This window comes from Gracilinanus agilis, chromosome 3 (genome assembly GCF_016433145.1).
Source record: "Gracilinanus agilis isolate LMUSP501 chromosome 3, AgileGrace, whole genome shotgun sequence".
NCBI lineage: Eukaryota > Metazoa > Chordata > Mammalia > Didelphimorphia > Didelphidae > Gracilinanus > Gracilinanus agilis.
Window position 1 is genome coordinate 597,939,162 of NC_058132.1, and position 18,378 is coordinate 597,957,539.

The 18,378-nt window shown below is 36.5% G+C and overlaps 1 protein-coding gene across 1 annotated transcript in view; it reads left to right on the plus strand.

The window, feature by feature from the left end:
• Window positions 1-18,378, plus strand: part of CTLA4 (cytotoxic T-lymphocyte associated protein 4) — an 82,854-nt gene that overhangs the window by 61,751 nt on the left and 2,725 nt on the right. Inside the window, exons 3-6 of the mRNA XM_044667486.1 lie at window positions 1,200-1,258; window positions 1,293-1,325; window positions 10,565-10,684; window positions 17,505-17,855. Coding sequence (XP_044523421.1) covers window positions 1,200-1,258; window positions 1,293-1,325; window positions 10,565-10,684; window positions 17,505-17,855 — 563 coding nt within the window. The remainder of the gene's footprint in view (window positions 1-1,199; window positions 1,259-1,292; window positions 1,326-10,564; window positions 10,685-17,504; window positions 17,856-18,378) is intronic.

The window sequence follows — 18,378 nt, forward strand, 5'->3', positions numbered from 1 at the left end:
TATGGACTCTCATTTTTGATAAGCTCATCAAAAAGTTTTTGGAACTTGAGTTCCAAAAACTCAAGTAAATTCCACCCATAATCAAACCCAGTTTTCTTTTATCTTAGATTAATTGTCAGAAAGGTTAGACTTCTTTTGAATGTATGGAAATACTGTTTTATTTAGTTTCTCTTCTCTCTTCACTCTTCTCTCTCTCTCTCTCTCTCTCTCTCTCTCTCTCTCTCTCTTTTCCCTTTCTCTCTCACTTTTCCTTCCACCATAGAATCAATAGTATGAATTGGTTCTAAGGCAGAAGAATGGTAAGGGCTAGGTCATGAGGGTTAAGTGACTTAGCTTACACCTGCCCAGGGTCACACAGCTAGGACGTGTTTGAGGCCAGATCTAAAGACAGGATCTCCCATTGCCAGGCCTGGCTCTCTAGCTACTGAGCCACCTGGATGCCCCCTGACTCTCCTTTTATTCTTTCTCTCTTTATTTCCATTTTTCCCATTTTTTCTTTACTTATTCTCTTGAAATAAAAATCTTTGGTCTTTTCTACAGCTATAAGAAACATTTTAGTGAAAATCTTTTCCTTATGCAAAGTAAATGATGTTCATCTCTAGGCATTTTGTATGTCTAAATAAGTATCTGGATATCAGACTCATGCCTAAGTACTCAGCAAATGCATAGGTTTGGGGAGAATTTATTTTTTTACCTTATAAGGGATAGAAGGGAATGAGTATTTATTAAGTACATACTATTTGTCAGGTATTGTGCTACGTGCTTTACAAATATAATTTCATTTGATCCTTGAAACAACCCTGCAATGTAGGTACTATCATTATCCACATTTTGCAGTAGAGGAAACTGAGGCAGGCAGCGGTTAAGTGATTTGCCTGGGGCCACATAGCTATTAAGTATCTCAGGCTAGATTTGAACTCAGGTCTTCCTAACTCTAGGCCAGGACTCTACCAACTATGTCACTTAAGTGCCTTTGCAGGAAATACAACAGAGCCAGCATAGCATGCAGACTCAAGGAAAGAGCTTTGGGCTTGGAGTAAAGAGACCTGGGTTCAAGAAATTCTCAACATTTTCTTGCTCCTGTAATCTCTCTAGGCCTCCTCCTAACCTCTAAGACAGAAACAAGAATACTTTTTATTAGTTATGCCATGGGATTATTGGCAGGGACAGAACTTTAACTGCAAAATCACTTTTCTTAGCATTTTGGAATTTCAGTTTGATCAGACTTCAGAAGTTAAACCTACTCCCAAATTTGCCAGTAAGAAGAAGCATTCACTTTACAAAATAATCAGAAATGGTCATTCGAACTTGGTTGAAATTTTCTGGTAAGGAGGAACTCTGTATCTCGATACAGTGCTATTTCAAGTACTTTTATTTCTAGTGAGCTAATTTGAAGAGTAGAATGTAAGCCTCTTGAGGGCAGGGGCTATCTCATTTTGTATTTTATTCTTATTCCCTAGAACAGTGTCTGACTATGTAATAGACATTTCAAATGCTTATTGATTGGTTTAAGTCGTGTAAATATAAGTTCTTATTAATATGAACATAATGAAGGTATTCAGGGGACCTCAACTCATCTAGTTCTCCTGGAGCTGAGCATGTTACCCCAGCTCTAGGGGAAGTGCCTGGTCGAGCAGATTAAGTGGAGAGAGTTCTCCTCTGATTAGCTAAATAGCACTAATATCAACATAAATGCTAACTATATTTTTTTTATTTTAAGTAAATGCAATGTGGCTTTTAATTATCTGACAGTATATATATATATAAGCCCTCTGCAACTGGGTGTAGGCTGGAGAATGCTCAGGTAAAACTCTTTTCTAGATGATGATCAGAAATGATAGATAGAAAACTGATAAATAGGTAAAAATGATCTCAGAAAATTGGAGGCAGGAATGTGCAGTGGGCCTGGGACGATGTTAACTAATAATAGATGGTGCCACAAAAAGAGTCAGCAGAACTAGATGCCCACTGACCAAGGAAATGAGGCATGGAAAGTTTTTTTTTTCCTTTAAACTTTGAAAGTCAGTAACTAGTAGTTCCTAACTATGTGCCATGGACAAGTGGATTCATGTAGAGGTCCCTCCCAACTCTATGTGGTCCTATGATCTCGCTAAACCTCAATTTCCTCATCTGAAAACTGAGATTAACAATACTATTATACACATTTTTGGTGAAGCTGAAATGAAGGGAATTAAGTAATTTCTTTATTAAGTAGCTACTATGTTAAGCACTTAAAAATATTATCTTGCTTTATCCCCTGGGAAGTACATGCTGTTATTATCCCCATTTTAATGTCAAGAAAACGAAACAGAGATTAAGAGACTTGTTCCAGGTTACCCAGCTAATAAGTGGTTGGCCGGTTTGAAACTCAAGTATTTCTGACTACAGGACTCTTTCCACTGTGCTATCTAGCTGCCAAATAAGGTTGTGAAGTATTTTACCAAAATCAAAGTGATATATAAATATTAGTTATTACTATTGTTCATTTTATTCTCAACATCATCACCACCACTGTCTCACTCCACTTATATTTTCTTGTGGGGTTTAGATAGAAATAGTTTTGAGATATGTCACTATCCTACATTTATTCTTTCATATTTAAGACTATTAAAAGGTAGATTTAAAAGAAAAAGGAAAGGCCTTTTTGTAAGCACATCAGAGTGTGTTAGAATGAAAATTCATCTTGAAGATTGCTGAAAGCACGTTCAGTACAACTCTGCTAGTAAAGAAGACGAGATTATCTGTACGTTATCCCAGCCCCACATCATTATTTGAATTAAATTTTCTTTCATTTTTCCAAGATTCATTTTCTCTTCTTCTTACCTCCACCTACAAGAAAGAAAGAAAAACAAAACTCTTGTTACAAACATATATATTCAAGCAAAACAAATTCGCACGATAGCCAGCTCCATATCCCCTCTCATATGCTTCAGACTGCATGGAGTCCATTAGGTCTCTCTCTCAGGTCTACAGCTGCTTTTAGCTTGAGTTCTCTGAAGTTGTGTTTGATTAATGTGTTGACCAAAGTTCCTAAATCTTTCAAAGTTGTTTGTCTTCACAATATAGTTGTTCTTGTATAAATTGGCTTCTTGGTGCCACTCAGTTTACCTTTCATCAGTTCATACAAATATTCTCAGGTTTCTTTGAATCCATCTCCTTCATATTTTCTTATAGCATATTTGATTTTAGTCACAGACCATAGCTTGTTCAGTCATTCCACAATTAATAGGCATCCCCTTTGTTTCCTATGTGATTTTGGATATACTCTGAAAAATGTTTACATTTTGAAAGGCTTTTTTCCATGTAACTTGGAGATTGTGAATATATGGTTTGATAACATCTATTATAAAAATGCTAGGGGCAGTTAGGTGGCTCAGTGGACGGAGAGCCAGGTCTAGAGAGAGGAGGTCCTGGATTCAAAACAAGCCTCAGATACTTCTTAGATATGTGACCCTGGCAAGGCACTTAATTCCAATTGTCTAGCCCTTACTGATCTTTTGCCTTGGAACCAATATTTAATATTGATTCTAGGATAGAAGGTAAGGTATTAAAAAACATTGTTCAGGGCAGCTAGGTGGCATAGTAGATAGAGTGCCAGGCCTGGAGTTGGGAGGACCTGGGTCCAAATCTGGACTGAGATACTCCTAGCTATGTGACCCTGAGCAAGTCACTTAAATTCTGCTTGCCTAGCTCTTGCCCTTCAATCTTAGAATTGTTACTAGGACAGAAAGTAAGGCTTTGAAAAAAACAAACCCTGCTCTCAGATTTTTATGGATCAGTGTTATGTCCAGGTGACTATAGGCAAAAGTTCCATCTATGATTAAACTATTTCCAATATAGTTTCTTGGTTATAATTCTTAATTGGTATCATCTTGGATAAGTCACTTCATTTACTCTGATTTTCGTTTTCCTCATCTAAAAAACAAAAACAAAGAGAATTATAATCTTTTAGGTCCTTTCCAGATTCCACATTGAATTATTCTATGCCAGGGAAAATCAACAGTAATATAAACTCTCTTGCAATTGCAAACAGTCACTCAAACTGCAGAGAGCAATAGAAGGTGTTTCTTTGCTTTCATCTGAGGTATGAAAATAGTTTCTTGTGAGCTGAATATATGTGAAGGATATTACAACCTGAAATTATCCAAATACATCGGTACCCAAGGCAGAAGGGCTTGACATATAAAGATAGGGATCATTTGTCTCTGTTCCTCAAGAAACTGAGATAAACAGGGTACCTGGGACTGAGATTACTGCCTGCTATAAACGTAATGCAGAAAAATGGATTTCATCAGGGGTCTAGTTTCATATATCTTAATAGTAAGCACCCAAAAATTTTTCATACATTTTAGGGGCAATAGTAAGTGCAGGTATTGTAGACTACTGTAGAATAGTTTTCAGCTTAGGAATCCTTAGAATCCTGCTTGGTTTATTGCTTTGTGACATAGAAATCACATTTCATTAAAAAAATTAATTTTGGTTATTATGCAAAACACACTTCCATACTGGTCATTGTTGTGGGGGCACACTCATACATAACCAAATTCCCCAAATAAAACCATAAATACATTGATGTGAACGAGAGTATGCTTTGTTTTGCATCCATCCCACTCCAGCAGTCCTTTCTCTGGAGAAATCACATTTCAAATTTGTTCTGAATAGGAAAATGAAGAACTTTGGGAGTTTCAAGCAATCAACCAAATGAGCAAGTTAACTCTTACTATGTGCAGGGCAATATGCTAAGCCCTTGGGATACAAAGAAATTAAAAAGAATGTGAGAGGAAGTGAAGGCTTGTACCAGGGTGAATGGAGAGAGAGGGACATGAGAAATATTATTAGGAAGGTAGAAATGACTGGTTTTGGGCACAGATTATATATATAGAGTGAGTAAGACTGAGGTTGAAGATGGCCTAGATGACTGAGAGGATGATGATGCTTTCAAACAGTATTCGAAAAATTTTGAAGAGTAGAAGGTTTTTTTTTTTTTTGAACCCTTACTTCCCATCTCAGAATCAATACTGTGTCTTGATTCCAAGACAGAAGAACAGTAAGGGCTAGGCAATGAGGGTTAAGTGACTTGCCCGAGGCCACACAACAAGGAAGTGTCTGAGGCCATATTTGAATCTAGAACCTCCCATCTCCATGCCTGGCTCTCAGTCCACTGAGCCATCCAGCTGCCCCCAAGTAGAAGGTTTTTTGGGAAAGAGAATGAGTTCTGTTTTGAACATGTTGAGCTAGAGGAGACCAAAAGGCAACTGGTATTGAGGACTGTAGTTCGGTAGAGAGAATAGCACTAGATTGAGGAGATCTGAGAAACATTTCCATAGAGATGATAATTGATCCCATGGAAGGTGTTGAGATCCCTAAGTGAGAGAGTATAGAGTGAAAAGAAAAGAGGGTCTTTGAACAGAGCCTTGGGGGACTCCTATGGGTCATGTTTGCTAAGTGTGTGATTATAGATGCACGTGTGGGAAATAGTTTGAACATATTCAACTATTCCTTATTTTTTGTTGACCTTTAATGAGGAAGGAATCATCTCTTGAAAGCTTCTCTATTGCTTGGTTTTGTGGATCCTCCAGCCAATCTCATTCACCATCTGCGTTCTAATTTAGTTTAGTTAATTTAATTTAGCCATTATGCATTCAGAGCTAATGTGTTAAGGGTGAATGTACACTTAACTCTTGCTTTTTTTTTCTTATAGATAAGGAATGAAAGCCATTGATAGGGTGGAGCAAATGTTCAGAAATATAATGTGAAATCATTTCCTATAATATTAAAATTTTACTTAAAGGGGAATCTGATGATTTAAGCAATGAGTGAGCCAATCAGAGATGGATTTTCTAAACTACATTCATGGATCTAATTCTTTTATGGGCAAATCTCTAATTTTGCCAGCAAGATCATCATAATGTCCCAAAATGTTAGAATTTAATGTATCATGAAATCATAGATAACTCAAAACTGGAGGGGTTATCTAGTCCAATCCCTTTATTTTATAAATGAGGAAAATAAGGCCCACAGAGGTTAAATTCTTTTCCAAAGTCACACAGGTATAAAATAGCAGAGGTAGGATTCAAACCCAGGTCCTCTAACTTTAGAGCCAGTATTCCCCTCCTCATTTTACAGAGAAGGAAACTGCTACTTAGAAAGGTTAAATGATTTAGCTGAGGTTACATAGGCAGCAGGACCTCAGACATCTAGTTCCAATCTCTTACTTTGTTGTTGAGGACACTGAGGCCAAGAGTGGTAAATGGCTTGCTCAAGATCATAAGAAACTATTTATTTCAGTGACAAGCACATTTGATTTAATCTAAACCAAGTGAGCAATGCAAACTCAAAATTCAGCAGAAATCCATTTTTTAATTTTCTTATTATAGATTAGAAAGTTCCATATCTAAGTGATTTTATGGTGTGAATTACAATCTCCTCAGGGCTACAATCAATCCAGCAAGTTTGTTGTGTTGGGGTCTCATACCAATTTCATGTTAGTCTTTAAAAAATAGTGAATCTTTCCTTTTTCTCCCCTCCCTTTTGCATGCCATTTAATTTTCTTTTGCCCCCTTTTATAATTGAGCTTGATGATTGGTAGCCTCTTCTTCCAACAGTCTCTTAGTTTTGTAGATGATTTCTTTTTTCCTTTGAAGCAAACATTGAAAGGGGGCAACTATATGATGAGCTAATTAGCATGAAAACACAGAATATGTAACCTTAATTAGGCATAATTACAGGCAAAACGTAATGGGATATCCTGAAACTAGACACTATGCAAATATTAAACTTTTCATTCTTCCCATTACATCTGAAACCATCAAGCAAAGGATGTTTTTGCAGTATATACTACAGTCAAGACCCAGGGGCAAATCTTCCAATGCAAGTCGGGTTTTTTGGCATGCCCTTCATTTGAAAGATGAGAAAAGGACATTTAGAAAATGGAAGAGCATGGTTCAAAAGCTTGAAAATTTAGAACTAAGCATAGAATGTGGAATGACCTTTACAAAGTAAAAGCAGTTTGACAATTAGGCCAGAAACAGTCTTCCTCCCTCATTGTAGCCACAGCACTTCAATTTCTGAGAACAAAAGGAAAAAAGTACAATATAGCTAAGAGAAGTGGTTTAGTGGCTTTTGAACTCCAGGACCATTGCAAAACAGGCAAATCTTGATAACCTTAGAAGACCAGCAGCAACTGAAAAAAGTCAGCCAATTTGGGCTTCTCCATCTCAGCAGGAGAAAAGGAGGGCATAGGTGAATGAAATCACTGTGAGTCCCAAGTCTTCTTTTAGCGAATTATTTCTGCTTCTTTTTCTATGTACTCCCTCTTCCCTTCCTCTTTCTGAGTTTCAGATAAGTGGCAAAATTGAATTCTCTCTTCTTTAGCTGCTCTTTGATGGCATCACTAAATAGCCAATATATGTGCAAAGGATATTGTAGGGAAAGGAGGTGATGCAAAAATAATGGCATGAACTACTCAGATGCCTGAATTTTAGATTTTTAGCCCCTGCATAACTGAGAATTTATTCAGCTGAATTCACTTTTCATCTTATGAGATTCTGAGTTTTCTGACCTAATTAAGTGGTCAACATTTTTGGTTTAGTTTTAGAAATTGGTGGAGGCACAGAAAAGTTTAAGAAACAGATAAAACTACAGGGACATTAGAGGTCATTTTGGACCAATGCCCTTATTTTACATATGAGTAAATTAAGGCACAGAGATACTAAGTGACTTGCCAAAAATCACGTGGGCAGAAAATAGCATAGATGGGATTTAAACTCAGGTACTATAATTGTCAGGGCCAATGCATCACACTGAATGAGAACTTGTCCTTTAGAAATTTCATATGTAGGTTAGTTTGTCAGAATTCAATTTCCATTCTAGGTTACTACTTACAACCTTGACTTTGATTAAAGATGAGCTTATCAATTGATTGAAGTCTGAAATCCAGAGTCCATTCTCTATTCGTTAGGGGGAAATAGCCTATTCTGCTTCACTATCTTTAAAATCACTTTAGCATTTATTAGCCAAAGGAGGAAATAAAATTCAGGGAAAATGAAAGGAGGAGAAATTCATACTGACTTCTTTTTCTGCTGGTTAGGCAGTTCTGAAAAAAATGTTTGGTGAGAAAATAGATTGGGTGGTTTTATTAAAATAAAAACTTACTATTAACTCTGCATCTCATTAATCAGTGTTATACTTGTATCCCTCCCATCATGGGAGCACAGCCTTTAGAATTTGGAAAGGATCTTCACAATCATAGATATAGAGCTGGAAAGAACCTTATTCAGTCCAATTTCTCATTTTACAAATGAGAAAACTAAGGCAGAAGAAAAGATTAAGTACTTTGTTCAAAGTAATGCAATTAGTGGCAGAGTTCCAGGTTTCCTGACTTGTCTTTCCATTACATCAGTCAAGAAATGGCTCTACTTACAGAAAAAAATACATTTATACTTTCTATTTGATGTTCTAGTACTTTGATTTTAAAGCCTTTTTAAAAAATTCAACATTTTAGTTGTGGTGCATACTGACCCTATGCTATACTATGCTTGGATACTGTCCTTTCTTTTCATCATGCCAAGAGACACATTCATTGTTTTGGGGATAAAGAGATTTGTTCCACAATTACACTCTTGCTTGACAGGAGGTCTTCATTTGTGAACAAGTAGCCTTGCCAGAAGATCATGTTTGTTCAAGAGCAATACAAAGAGACCATTCACCAAGAGAAGAATCTAAGCAACCAAAGATGAAAAATTCAGATAGTGGCAGCTTGGTATTATAGAAAGATTATTGAATTTTGAGTCAAAGGACATGAGTTCAAATCCCAGTTCTGTTACTTACTATCATTTTGATGGTGGGAAAATGATATCTTTTGAGAACCTTGATATCTCAGCTATAAAATGAAGAAATTGGACTAGATACCCCTTCTACTCTAAATCTATAATCCTACAATATCATCTGCAAAAAAATGAGTGTACTACAATAGCAAAGAGAAGCTTAGTAGATCCAGTTCTTCCAATTAGTTAAACAATATGGCATAGCCTACACAAAATTGGAAGATTAGATAAAATCGGATCAATGATATATATCCAGTTTGGTCTCTGATAGTGGTGATAATAGTTTGTTGAAGGTCTTGGTTATCCTCCAAGTGAGGATGATGCATGGAAAATTGTTGGATTTAGAGTCAGAAAACAAGAATAAAAATATACCCAAACTATCCTAAATTTTCCTTTCCTCTCCTCTCCTCTCTTCTCTTCCCTTTCCCTTTTCTCTTCTCCCCTCTCTTTGCTTCTTTTCTCCTCTTCTCCCCTCTCTTCTCCTTTCCCCCTGCCTTTCCTTTCCCTCTCTTCATTCCTCTCTCCCCCCTCCCTCCCTCCATTCCTTCCTTCCTCCTTTCTTTTTTACTGCTCTGTTATGGAGCCATCATTCTTGAATTTCCAAACCCATTCTAAACCTATTTCATTTTCAGCCTGTATCATTTCTTCTTTAATAAATTCACAAAGTTTATTAGGTATATTAATGTTCCTTTTTACCCTTAAGTGATATCTTTACAAGTTTTAAGCAGTGTCCCTTAATTCTTATATTCTCAGATATGGTAAGCAACCTGATATTCATCCTACTTATATAGTAATGTCTTTCATAGTGGTATGAATTTCAGTTATGACCATTACCTCTTTGGGCCCTCACAATCTATTTTGACTCCGAAGAATACAAAACTTTTTAGCTTAAGGATTTTTGTGTCTGTGGTGGACCTACTCTTCCCTTGGTCATCTCAATTGTCTTTTCATCGACCTTCTCTAGGTCTATTCTGACTTTCTTAGGGTATAGATTTTAGGAACTTCTGGATTAGCTTTTGATTTTAAGAACATCTGGATTCACTACTTAATTTTAGCACTATTGGAGACAAGTCAACTATTTCTCTGGTCAGCATCTGTATCTACAATTCATAATTTGAAAATAGCTCATTTGGAAGGCTTTCTTTACTGTTATTTTCTCTGGAGGGACTGACGTTTCTTTGTAAGGAATCAAAAAGTCCTTAGAAGGAAGATACTCCTGCAATGCAAACAACACATAGAGTTTATATCAATAATTTTCCCTACCTTCCAATTAATTATATAGTCAGATTGAAGGAAAGGTCAGGCTAAATTTTAGCTACTTGGGAGATTTCATAGGTAAGAGGAGAGGCTTTTGGATGCTTGGATGGCATCTGGAATTTAGCTGCACTCCAGGAAATTCTCCAAGTCCTCCCCCTATCCTTCAGATCCTCAAAGTGAACAAAAAGCTTCAGTTTCAAAGTGAATGCATTTTCCATCCATGGATTGGCTTGTTTTGTTCAGTTCTATTTTGAGGACTTTGAGGTTATAGTCTACGTAGCAACCGAGCCCACTACTTCCTTTCTCGTAAAACCAAAACAAAAAGTTATCCTTTCAGGTGCCTCCCGGGTGTGCACATGTATAGTACATGCCTGGGATCAAAGCTACCTATATAAACTCCCGGACTCTGTGTGGGTTCAAACACATTTCAAAGCTTCGGTATCCTGACAAGTTTCACTCTTCTTCCTGACATTCCGAGTCAGGTTGCAATCAAGCTATGCTTCTCCTGGGATCTAGGAGAGAAATGGGAAAGCTTCACCATCCCATGAACTGGTCCTGCACAGCAATGCTCTCATTGCTCTTTATCCCAAGTATCTCCAAAGGTGAGTGCTTTAAAAAACTTAAAAGAGTACAGATCTCCATTGTTTCTTTCTAGGGCATGGTCTCATACTAGGACCAGAAACTAAAAACAAAGCTTAGGTCTCCTTGGCCCTGGGCAGATCTGAAAAATTTTCTATTCCAGTCCAGGCAACTAAAAGCAGTCAGCAGAGAATAGATGGAGCTCGATGTATCAAGTGCCTAGCACAATCCTGAATCTGTCACAGGTGAACTATAATTGTTTCCTGGTTTGTTCATCTTGAAGAGAGAATTCCTGACCAAGAGGGGTGGTAGCTCAAGACAGGTAGAATTTCACATGTTTCTAGGTTCATAGTGGAAGAATGTATTTTAAAGAAAAGGATTTTCTAGTGGGAAATTGATACCCTTTATTTATAGTATCATAGCTCTAGAGCTGGAAAAAGATCTCAGTGGCCATATAGTGCAATCCTTTCATTTAAAAGATGAGGAATTGAGGTTCAGGGAGGTTAAATGATTTATCCAATATTACTTAGGAAAGTGGCATTTGAATCTTGGTGCTATTTTCACCATCCACTGTTATTGCAATTATCTACAAATAGCCAAGTACCACTAGACTTTGAATACCTGTGAGCATGATTATCATTTAACAATGCTGGGATTCAATAGGGATGGATTAAACATTTTCTGGTCATAATATCTACTTAATTAAATTGTAGGATATTTTCCATCCCAGCCCAATGTTATTATTTTTTTAATTCAATTAAAAATTTATTAGGAAATTTTTGAAGTATTCAATCATGAAAGCAATTTCAAGTCTTGAGCTAAAATTAGCAAAAAAATGGTTAATTTGACTCTTGGTATAAGAGATTTCTTTGCTATTTAAGTTTCATGCTAAATTCAGATATTTGTACAATTAATTTGTGCACATTCCAAATTGATGAAACAAGTGTCTATAGTAGTATGTCACAGGTTTGTCATCCAGATTTAAAAGTTGGGTGTTCCCAGAAAATTTCATACTCAATGCTCATTACATCTCCTAGTTCAGCCAAGATCCATCCATCAATCAATCAGCAAGCATTTATTAAACACAGACATAGTGCACATAGTAGAATGATAGAGATTATTCTCAGAAACTTGGCATGTAAGTTGGTCAAAATGTGTAAGCCAAACAGTCTGTTGATTTGACAGGAGAGATTACTATATATTTCTTGAATCTGTGGGGTTTGAGCTAGGATGTTAAGTTATATTAGGTGTGGCTAAATTTTCTGATTCACAGATTCTTATTCCCATACATAGTACAAAAAAACCATAGACTTTTCCAAAGGCTTGGTTCCCTTGAAGGGTGAATATAATTAAATTAAATGATAATTAAGGTGGAAATTCTCCCTGGGATAGAGGAGAAGGGACACTTGGTGGTTGGGAACCTAAGAAATTGCTGTGAATGAGAAGATCAAGAGCATCTAGGTACAGCCCAAGCTTAAAGGAACAAGATGACACTTTTTGTTTTTTAGATAGTGTGTAATGCATGATCATTTCTTAATGCAAGTCTTGCCCCTCTGTTTTGTACAAATTGCAGGGAAAGGAGAATTGAGGCATGGAAGGACAAAAAAGGGAAGTGTTTGTGTTGTGCAGAATATTAATGGTGGTAGAAGTAGCATTGGTAATGGCTTAGTCCATAGATCAGGCAATTGGGGAAGCCCACAAAACCTGGCAGTAAGGTTGCCTCAATCTTCAGAGGAAACGACCTGGTGCCCTTTCCTCTGTGGCTTCCTTCATGTAACAGCTTCCCTCACTGTGATAAGGAAGCCCTTCCAGGCAAATCCAGTGGGTGGAGAAGAGAGTCATTGTTTAGTTATTGTTACAGTGTTGAGTGGACATGATCATGTTGCTTCTATGGCCCCAAAACATCAGCCTCCATGATAAAGTCCAATTCTAGCCTTCTCTAATCCTAAAAGTACTTTCCCTTGGTTATTCTGGTTCATCCAATGACCACATTCTTTCTCTGCTTTCACCATTCACTCCTAAACTTCTTGTAAAAAATGCCCACTGATTCTACTTATTCATTATCTTACAGTTCCTTTAACTTCTTGCAGCCTGTTTCAATCCCTACCACTCTACAGAAACTGCTCTCCCAAAGACCACCAGGACAACCTAACAACTAAATCCAGTGGTTTCTTTTTGACTCATCCTAAGCAACCCTTTTGCTATTTGAATATAATTGACCAATCCTTCCTACTAGGGTGGTTTCCCATTTTGGCTCTGGAGATATTACATTTTCTTGTTTATCCTTTCCCTCTTACTTCTCTGTTTTGTTCATTTTTCCGGTTCCCCATCTTCTTTCATAACTCTTAATGTAGGTGTTTTCCAAGTGTCCGTACTCTACTGTCTTCTCTTTTTCCTGTACACTCTCTCGGTTGGTAATTTCATTGATTCCCTTGGCATTCATAACTGGTTTTATGAAGATGACTCATAATAGGATGCCTAAGAAGCTGCCCTAACTTTTCTTTCTTTCTTTCTTTTTTTTTAGTTACATGTAGAAAAAATTTTTGACAATTGTCTTATGACATTTTAGGATTCAGATTTTTCTCCCTTCCTCCATTTTCCCCTTCCCTGAGGTGGTAAATAAATAGTCTGATATAGGTAATATCAGTGCTTTCATGTAATATATATGTATATATACTATGTATATAATATAATATGTATATAATGTAATATTGTAATGTAATATAATATAAAATATATAATATGTATGTTATATATATGTTTCTACATTGCTCATGTTGTGATATAAGACACATATATGAAATTTAAAAAATTCATAAAGGAAATAAAATGGAAGATGGCATGAAACTGTCCTAACTTAAACTATTGAGATGATGGAAATGACTGAGCTAACAAAGCCCATCATGAGTCTCAGACCTCTATCTCTAGCACTAAACTACCTTCTCAGATATGGTTCAAGATTCCAACTGACTAGTTATTTCTGCCTCAAACTTAATAATGATGCTTATTATTTCTTCACTCAAAAATTTCCTTCTGACAATTAGATCTGTCTAAAGTCATAGCTTTAGATCAGGGAGGCACCCTAGAGTTCACTGAATCCTGTCCCCTCATTTTATAGAAGAGGCAACTGAGACCTAGTGAGAGTGACGTGCTCAATGCCATATAATTAGTAAGGGTTGGATGTAGGATTTGAACCATGTTTTCCTAACTCCAAGGCCAACTCTCTGCCTACTTCACAAAGGTTTCTCTATATTTACTAACTCTCCTGTGTTTGTAACTTTGGGATTGTCAGAGAGATAATATTTTTTAGTAAGAGAAAAATGTGATATAGTGGAAAGAGAGCTGAACATTTGGTGAGGAGATTATAATGATTTGAATGCCACATTGGGCATATTAGTGTTGTGACCATAGAGTAATTGTTTAGGCCCTCTGTGCTTCAACTCCCTTTTCAATAAATCGTGGATTATAATATGATTAATGTTGCCTACACAGGACTGTTAAAGGGAGAGTTAATTAAAAAGCCTTTAAAGGGTTATATTAATGTAAGTCAAATCTTTGTGTTGTCTCAATTCCTCATATCAAATGAAGCACAAGTCCTTTCGGCTCCATCTCTTCAATATGTCTTGCATCCAACCCTTCCTTCCTGCCATCAAAGATAAGTCACTTAACCTCTCTGGACCTTAATTTCTTTATTTTTAAAATGAAAAGTTAGGAATAGATGATTTCCAAAGTCTCTTCCAGCAATACATCTATAATCCTATTCTCCCCTTTTTATTTACCACCATCTTGCATTATTGTAATACTCTTCTAATAGTCTTTTCAATTAGAAAAAAATTGTAGGGGGGCATATACAGGACCATGCTACTCCTCTGCTAAAAACCAAAAGTTTTTTCCCTATTGCCTACTGAGTAACCTTCTGCCCGGTATTCAAGACTCTTAACAAATGGTGCCATAATACCTTTCCAGCCTCTAAGTACTCTATGCTTCAGTCAAACTGTTCTATAATTTTTTTCTTCTAACATATCACGTATCCTTCTACCTTAATGCCATTGTTCATGCAATTCTCTATATCTGGAATGCATTCTTTTTCCTACCTTGTCTGTTGTATAACTGCCCCTCATTTAAAGTTAAGTTTAAATATCACTTCTTCCATAAGATTATTCCATATTCTGCCCTTCCCTTTCCCCATCTGAGTCAATAGTGATCTTTTTGTCAGATTACCCATACCCCTTTGTTTCGCAATTCTCCAATCAAACTATCATTTAATGTATAGTATAATGATTTGTTCCTTATCACTTACTCAATTTCAGAGCCAACAGGGCTAACATAGCAGTGCTTAATAAATGTTAAATTAATAAATACATGAATGAATAAATTAAAATTCCTTTTTCTGACATTCAAAAATCTCAATGATTTGGCCTTTTCCAGCATTAATTCATTTATAACTCACCTTTAAAACCCTTTGTTTGACTACTTACTTTTCTCCAGACTCGCCATGTCAGAGATTTTTGGAGGAGGTTTTGATTTCTATTTCTTGAAATTATACTCAACCTTCTAGCTGAAAATGCAATCCTTTCCTATGAAGTCTTTTGTTATCCCCTGTCAAAAATCTAAAGAAGATAGCAGCTTCTAGTTTAAGCAAGGCAAAGCTTTATTACTTATGGCCACAAGGGGAAAAGCTATTTAGTAGAGACAGGAATATTACAGAGAAACTTCTCATCCAACTACACGAGGCAACAATTTTTAAAAAATGTTAAATATTTTAATTTTTTATATTTCCAAATCAGCTATGTTTCAAAAGAAGACAAACAAAAGAAAACAACAAAGATAAGAAATGTAAAAGAAGTATGCTTCAATTTGCATTCAGAGTTCATCACTTCTCTAGAGGTGGATAGCATTTTTCATTATGGGTCTTTTGTAATTGCCTTGAGTCATTATCTTGATCAAGGTAGCTAAGTCTTTTCAGACTTGACCATCTTTACAATATTGCTGTTACTGTGTACAATGTTTTCCTCACTCTGTTAATTTCTCTTTGTATCACTTCATATAAATCTTCCCAGGTTTTTCCCGAAAGCATCTTTCTCATCATTTCTTATAGCACAATAGTATTCCATCACAACCATATCCTACAACTTGTTCAATTATTCCCAATTGATGGGTATCCCCTAAATTTCCAATTCTTTGAGGCAATAGTATTTTACTTTTTGAGGGATAAAGAAAATAAAGGTCTTAGGCTAGATTAATGGAATGACCTAAAATAGACAAGATAATGGAGATATGCAAAGTGGTATCACTGACCTTTAACAGCTGTGGGAGGCCTGGTGGTTTGGGGTGATCTGAGAAAAAGATAAAATATTAATGAGTTATTGGTTATAGTAAAGTAGTCAGGTACTTTCATTGTCCGGACAAAAGCAAAACTTTCCACTGGAAAAACCTATTCCCATGATCCTTCAGGAGAGAAATAGCTAGTTACCCATAGCCCTTTGCAATAATGCCAGACTTGTAGCAACATAACATGAGAGTCAATTTAGGATCTATTTGACCCAGAATCCTGATTCTATACCTCTCAGTTAGACATAATCTAGGCTTTAGTAGCACTTTGTATGTATCTCTTCTCTTTGTACTTGAATCCTGTTTATTACTTGGTACATGCCCTATATTCTATATAAGCATGTAAAATCTTTGAGGGCAGGTATCTTTTCCATTCATCTTTGTAGCCCCTGAAGGTCAAGCTCAGTAATTTATACATGGTACACTGCAACAAATGTTCAATGAATTGAATTAAATTATGGGATAATTCAAGTCACTTACCTCCAAATATCTTCCTAGTTGCACATTAAAGTATATGAAATTCCATTAATGGAGATTTATTCTTTGGTTCCTTGAAGGAATTATAGGCTCTAAGAGTTCTAGTAAAGTGGAATTAGGGAACAAAATAATTTGCTTCTATTTAACACTTTGAAGTTTCTAATACCTTTCTTTCACAACTCTGTGAAGTAAGAAACACAATAATTATTCTTTCTATTGTACAATGAAAGAAACTGAGCTATATGAAATGAAACAACCTGAGCATAGCCACAATAGCTTACATTAGAGCTAGAGAGGGTAGTAACTAGCCTGGGTAAATGTGGTTATATCTCAAGATACTGACATGGAAAGTTAGCGTACTTCTTCCCTAGGAGGACACATTTCCTTGCCATAATGATCATTCACACAAGAGAATAAGGAAAGGCAGTATGCCCAAGATGGCTCTTGACCTGAGCTTTAAAGGAAAGCATGGATTCTAAGAGGTAGGAAGGGAGTGCAGGACACTAAAGGCAGAGAAACCATTAAATTCGGTGGAAATGGAGAAGTGTATGTGTATACAAAGCATATCATGAGGCGAAAATTTCCCTGGACTATTACCTTGGTCCTTTTTCCATGAGGATGCCTTCACCAAGTCTCCATAAAAGGAATGAGGACCATACAGCCCCTTCCCTTTGGGCGATAGTCTTCTCTGATACTGTCCTTTCTCTCCTACTCAACTCTTCCAGGTAAAAAAGAGTTCTTAATCATGGCTCTGGAATTAGGATTCACAATCTAAGTCTTCTGAATCCCATAATGTGTCTCTAATAATTCAGCTACTGTGCAAATACCTATTACCAGCTAACAATTTATCACTTTGGTAAGAAGCAACTGACAGAACAATCCTAGAGACAAAAATATAGGATGGGCTAGGAAAATTATATGGCATATCTAGATTGCAACAGAAGTTTTGAAAACCAACTTTACTTACTTCACAGTTTTGCCTTGACTAGGTACTAATTAATGAAATCTTTTCTTAAAAAATTCTCTTTAATGTAGGCATACATGTGACTCAACCAGAAGTGGTCCTGGCCAACAGCAGAGGGATTGCCAGCTTTCTATGTAAATATGAGTTGACAGCCAAAACCAAAGAGATCCGAGTTAGTCTGCTCCGACAGATGAACAATCAGTTGGTTGAAGTCTGTGCCTCAACATACCTGGTACAGAATCAACCAGTGTTCATGGATGACATGCTTGAGTGCACAGGAAATGTCAGTGAGGATAAAATGATGCTCACTCTCACAGGTCTGAAGGCCTTGGACACTGGACTGTACTTCTGCAAAGTGGAACTCATGTATCCTCCCCCCTACTACATGGGTTTAGGCAACGGAACACAGATATATGTCATTGGTGAGCAAAGTCATTTTACCTTGAGTAATATGGATCATAATAGTAATGAAACTATATGCAGGTTATAAGTTACCATATTTTGGCTAATATCTAAAAGCAATAAAATAATTTTATTCTTATTGGATATTACGTTATCTATTGTTCAATTTGGAAAAATGATTCAGGTTTCTTGCTTGTTCCTTTGCAAAGGTAGTCATATTTCCAGTGGGCCCAAAAGTTAAGATCATGACTACAAGTATAACTGGGGCTGAAGAGGGGTTGAAAAGCCTAGTCTCTAAATAAGACATCTGGGATGGTGGTGAGCCTTTTGCTTCAGGTTGACATATTCAGGAAGTTATCTCAAACTTTCAGATTCTCCATATATTTTCCAATAATAGAGGCACAATCCAAGAAATCTCTCTGTTTATGCTCTTAAAACTTCCTCATCCTATATCTCACATTTTTAGAGGCTACTCTTGAAAACAGATGGCTTGGTACATATAGGGAGTCCTCAATCCATATAAAAAGAAGGTTCTTGAGTCAT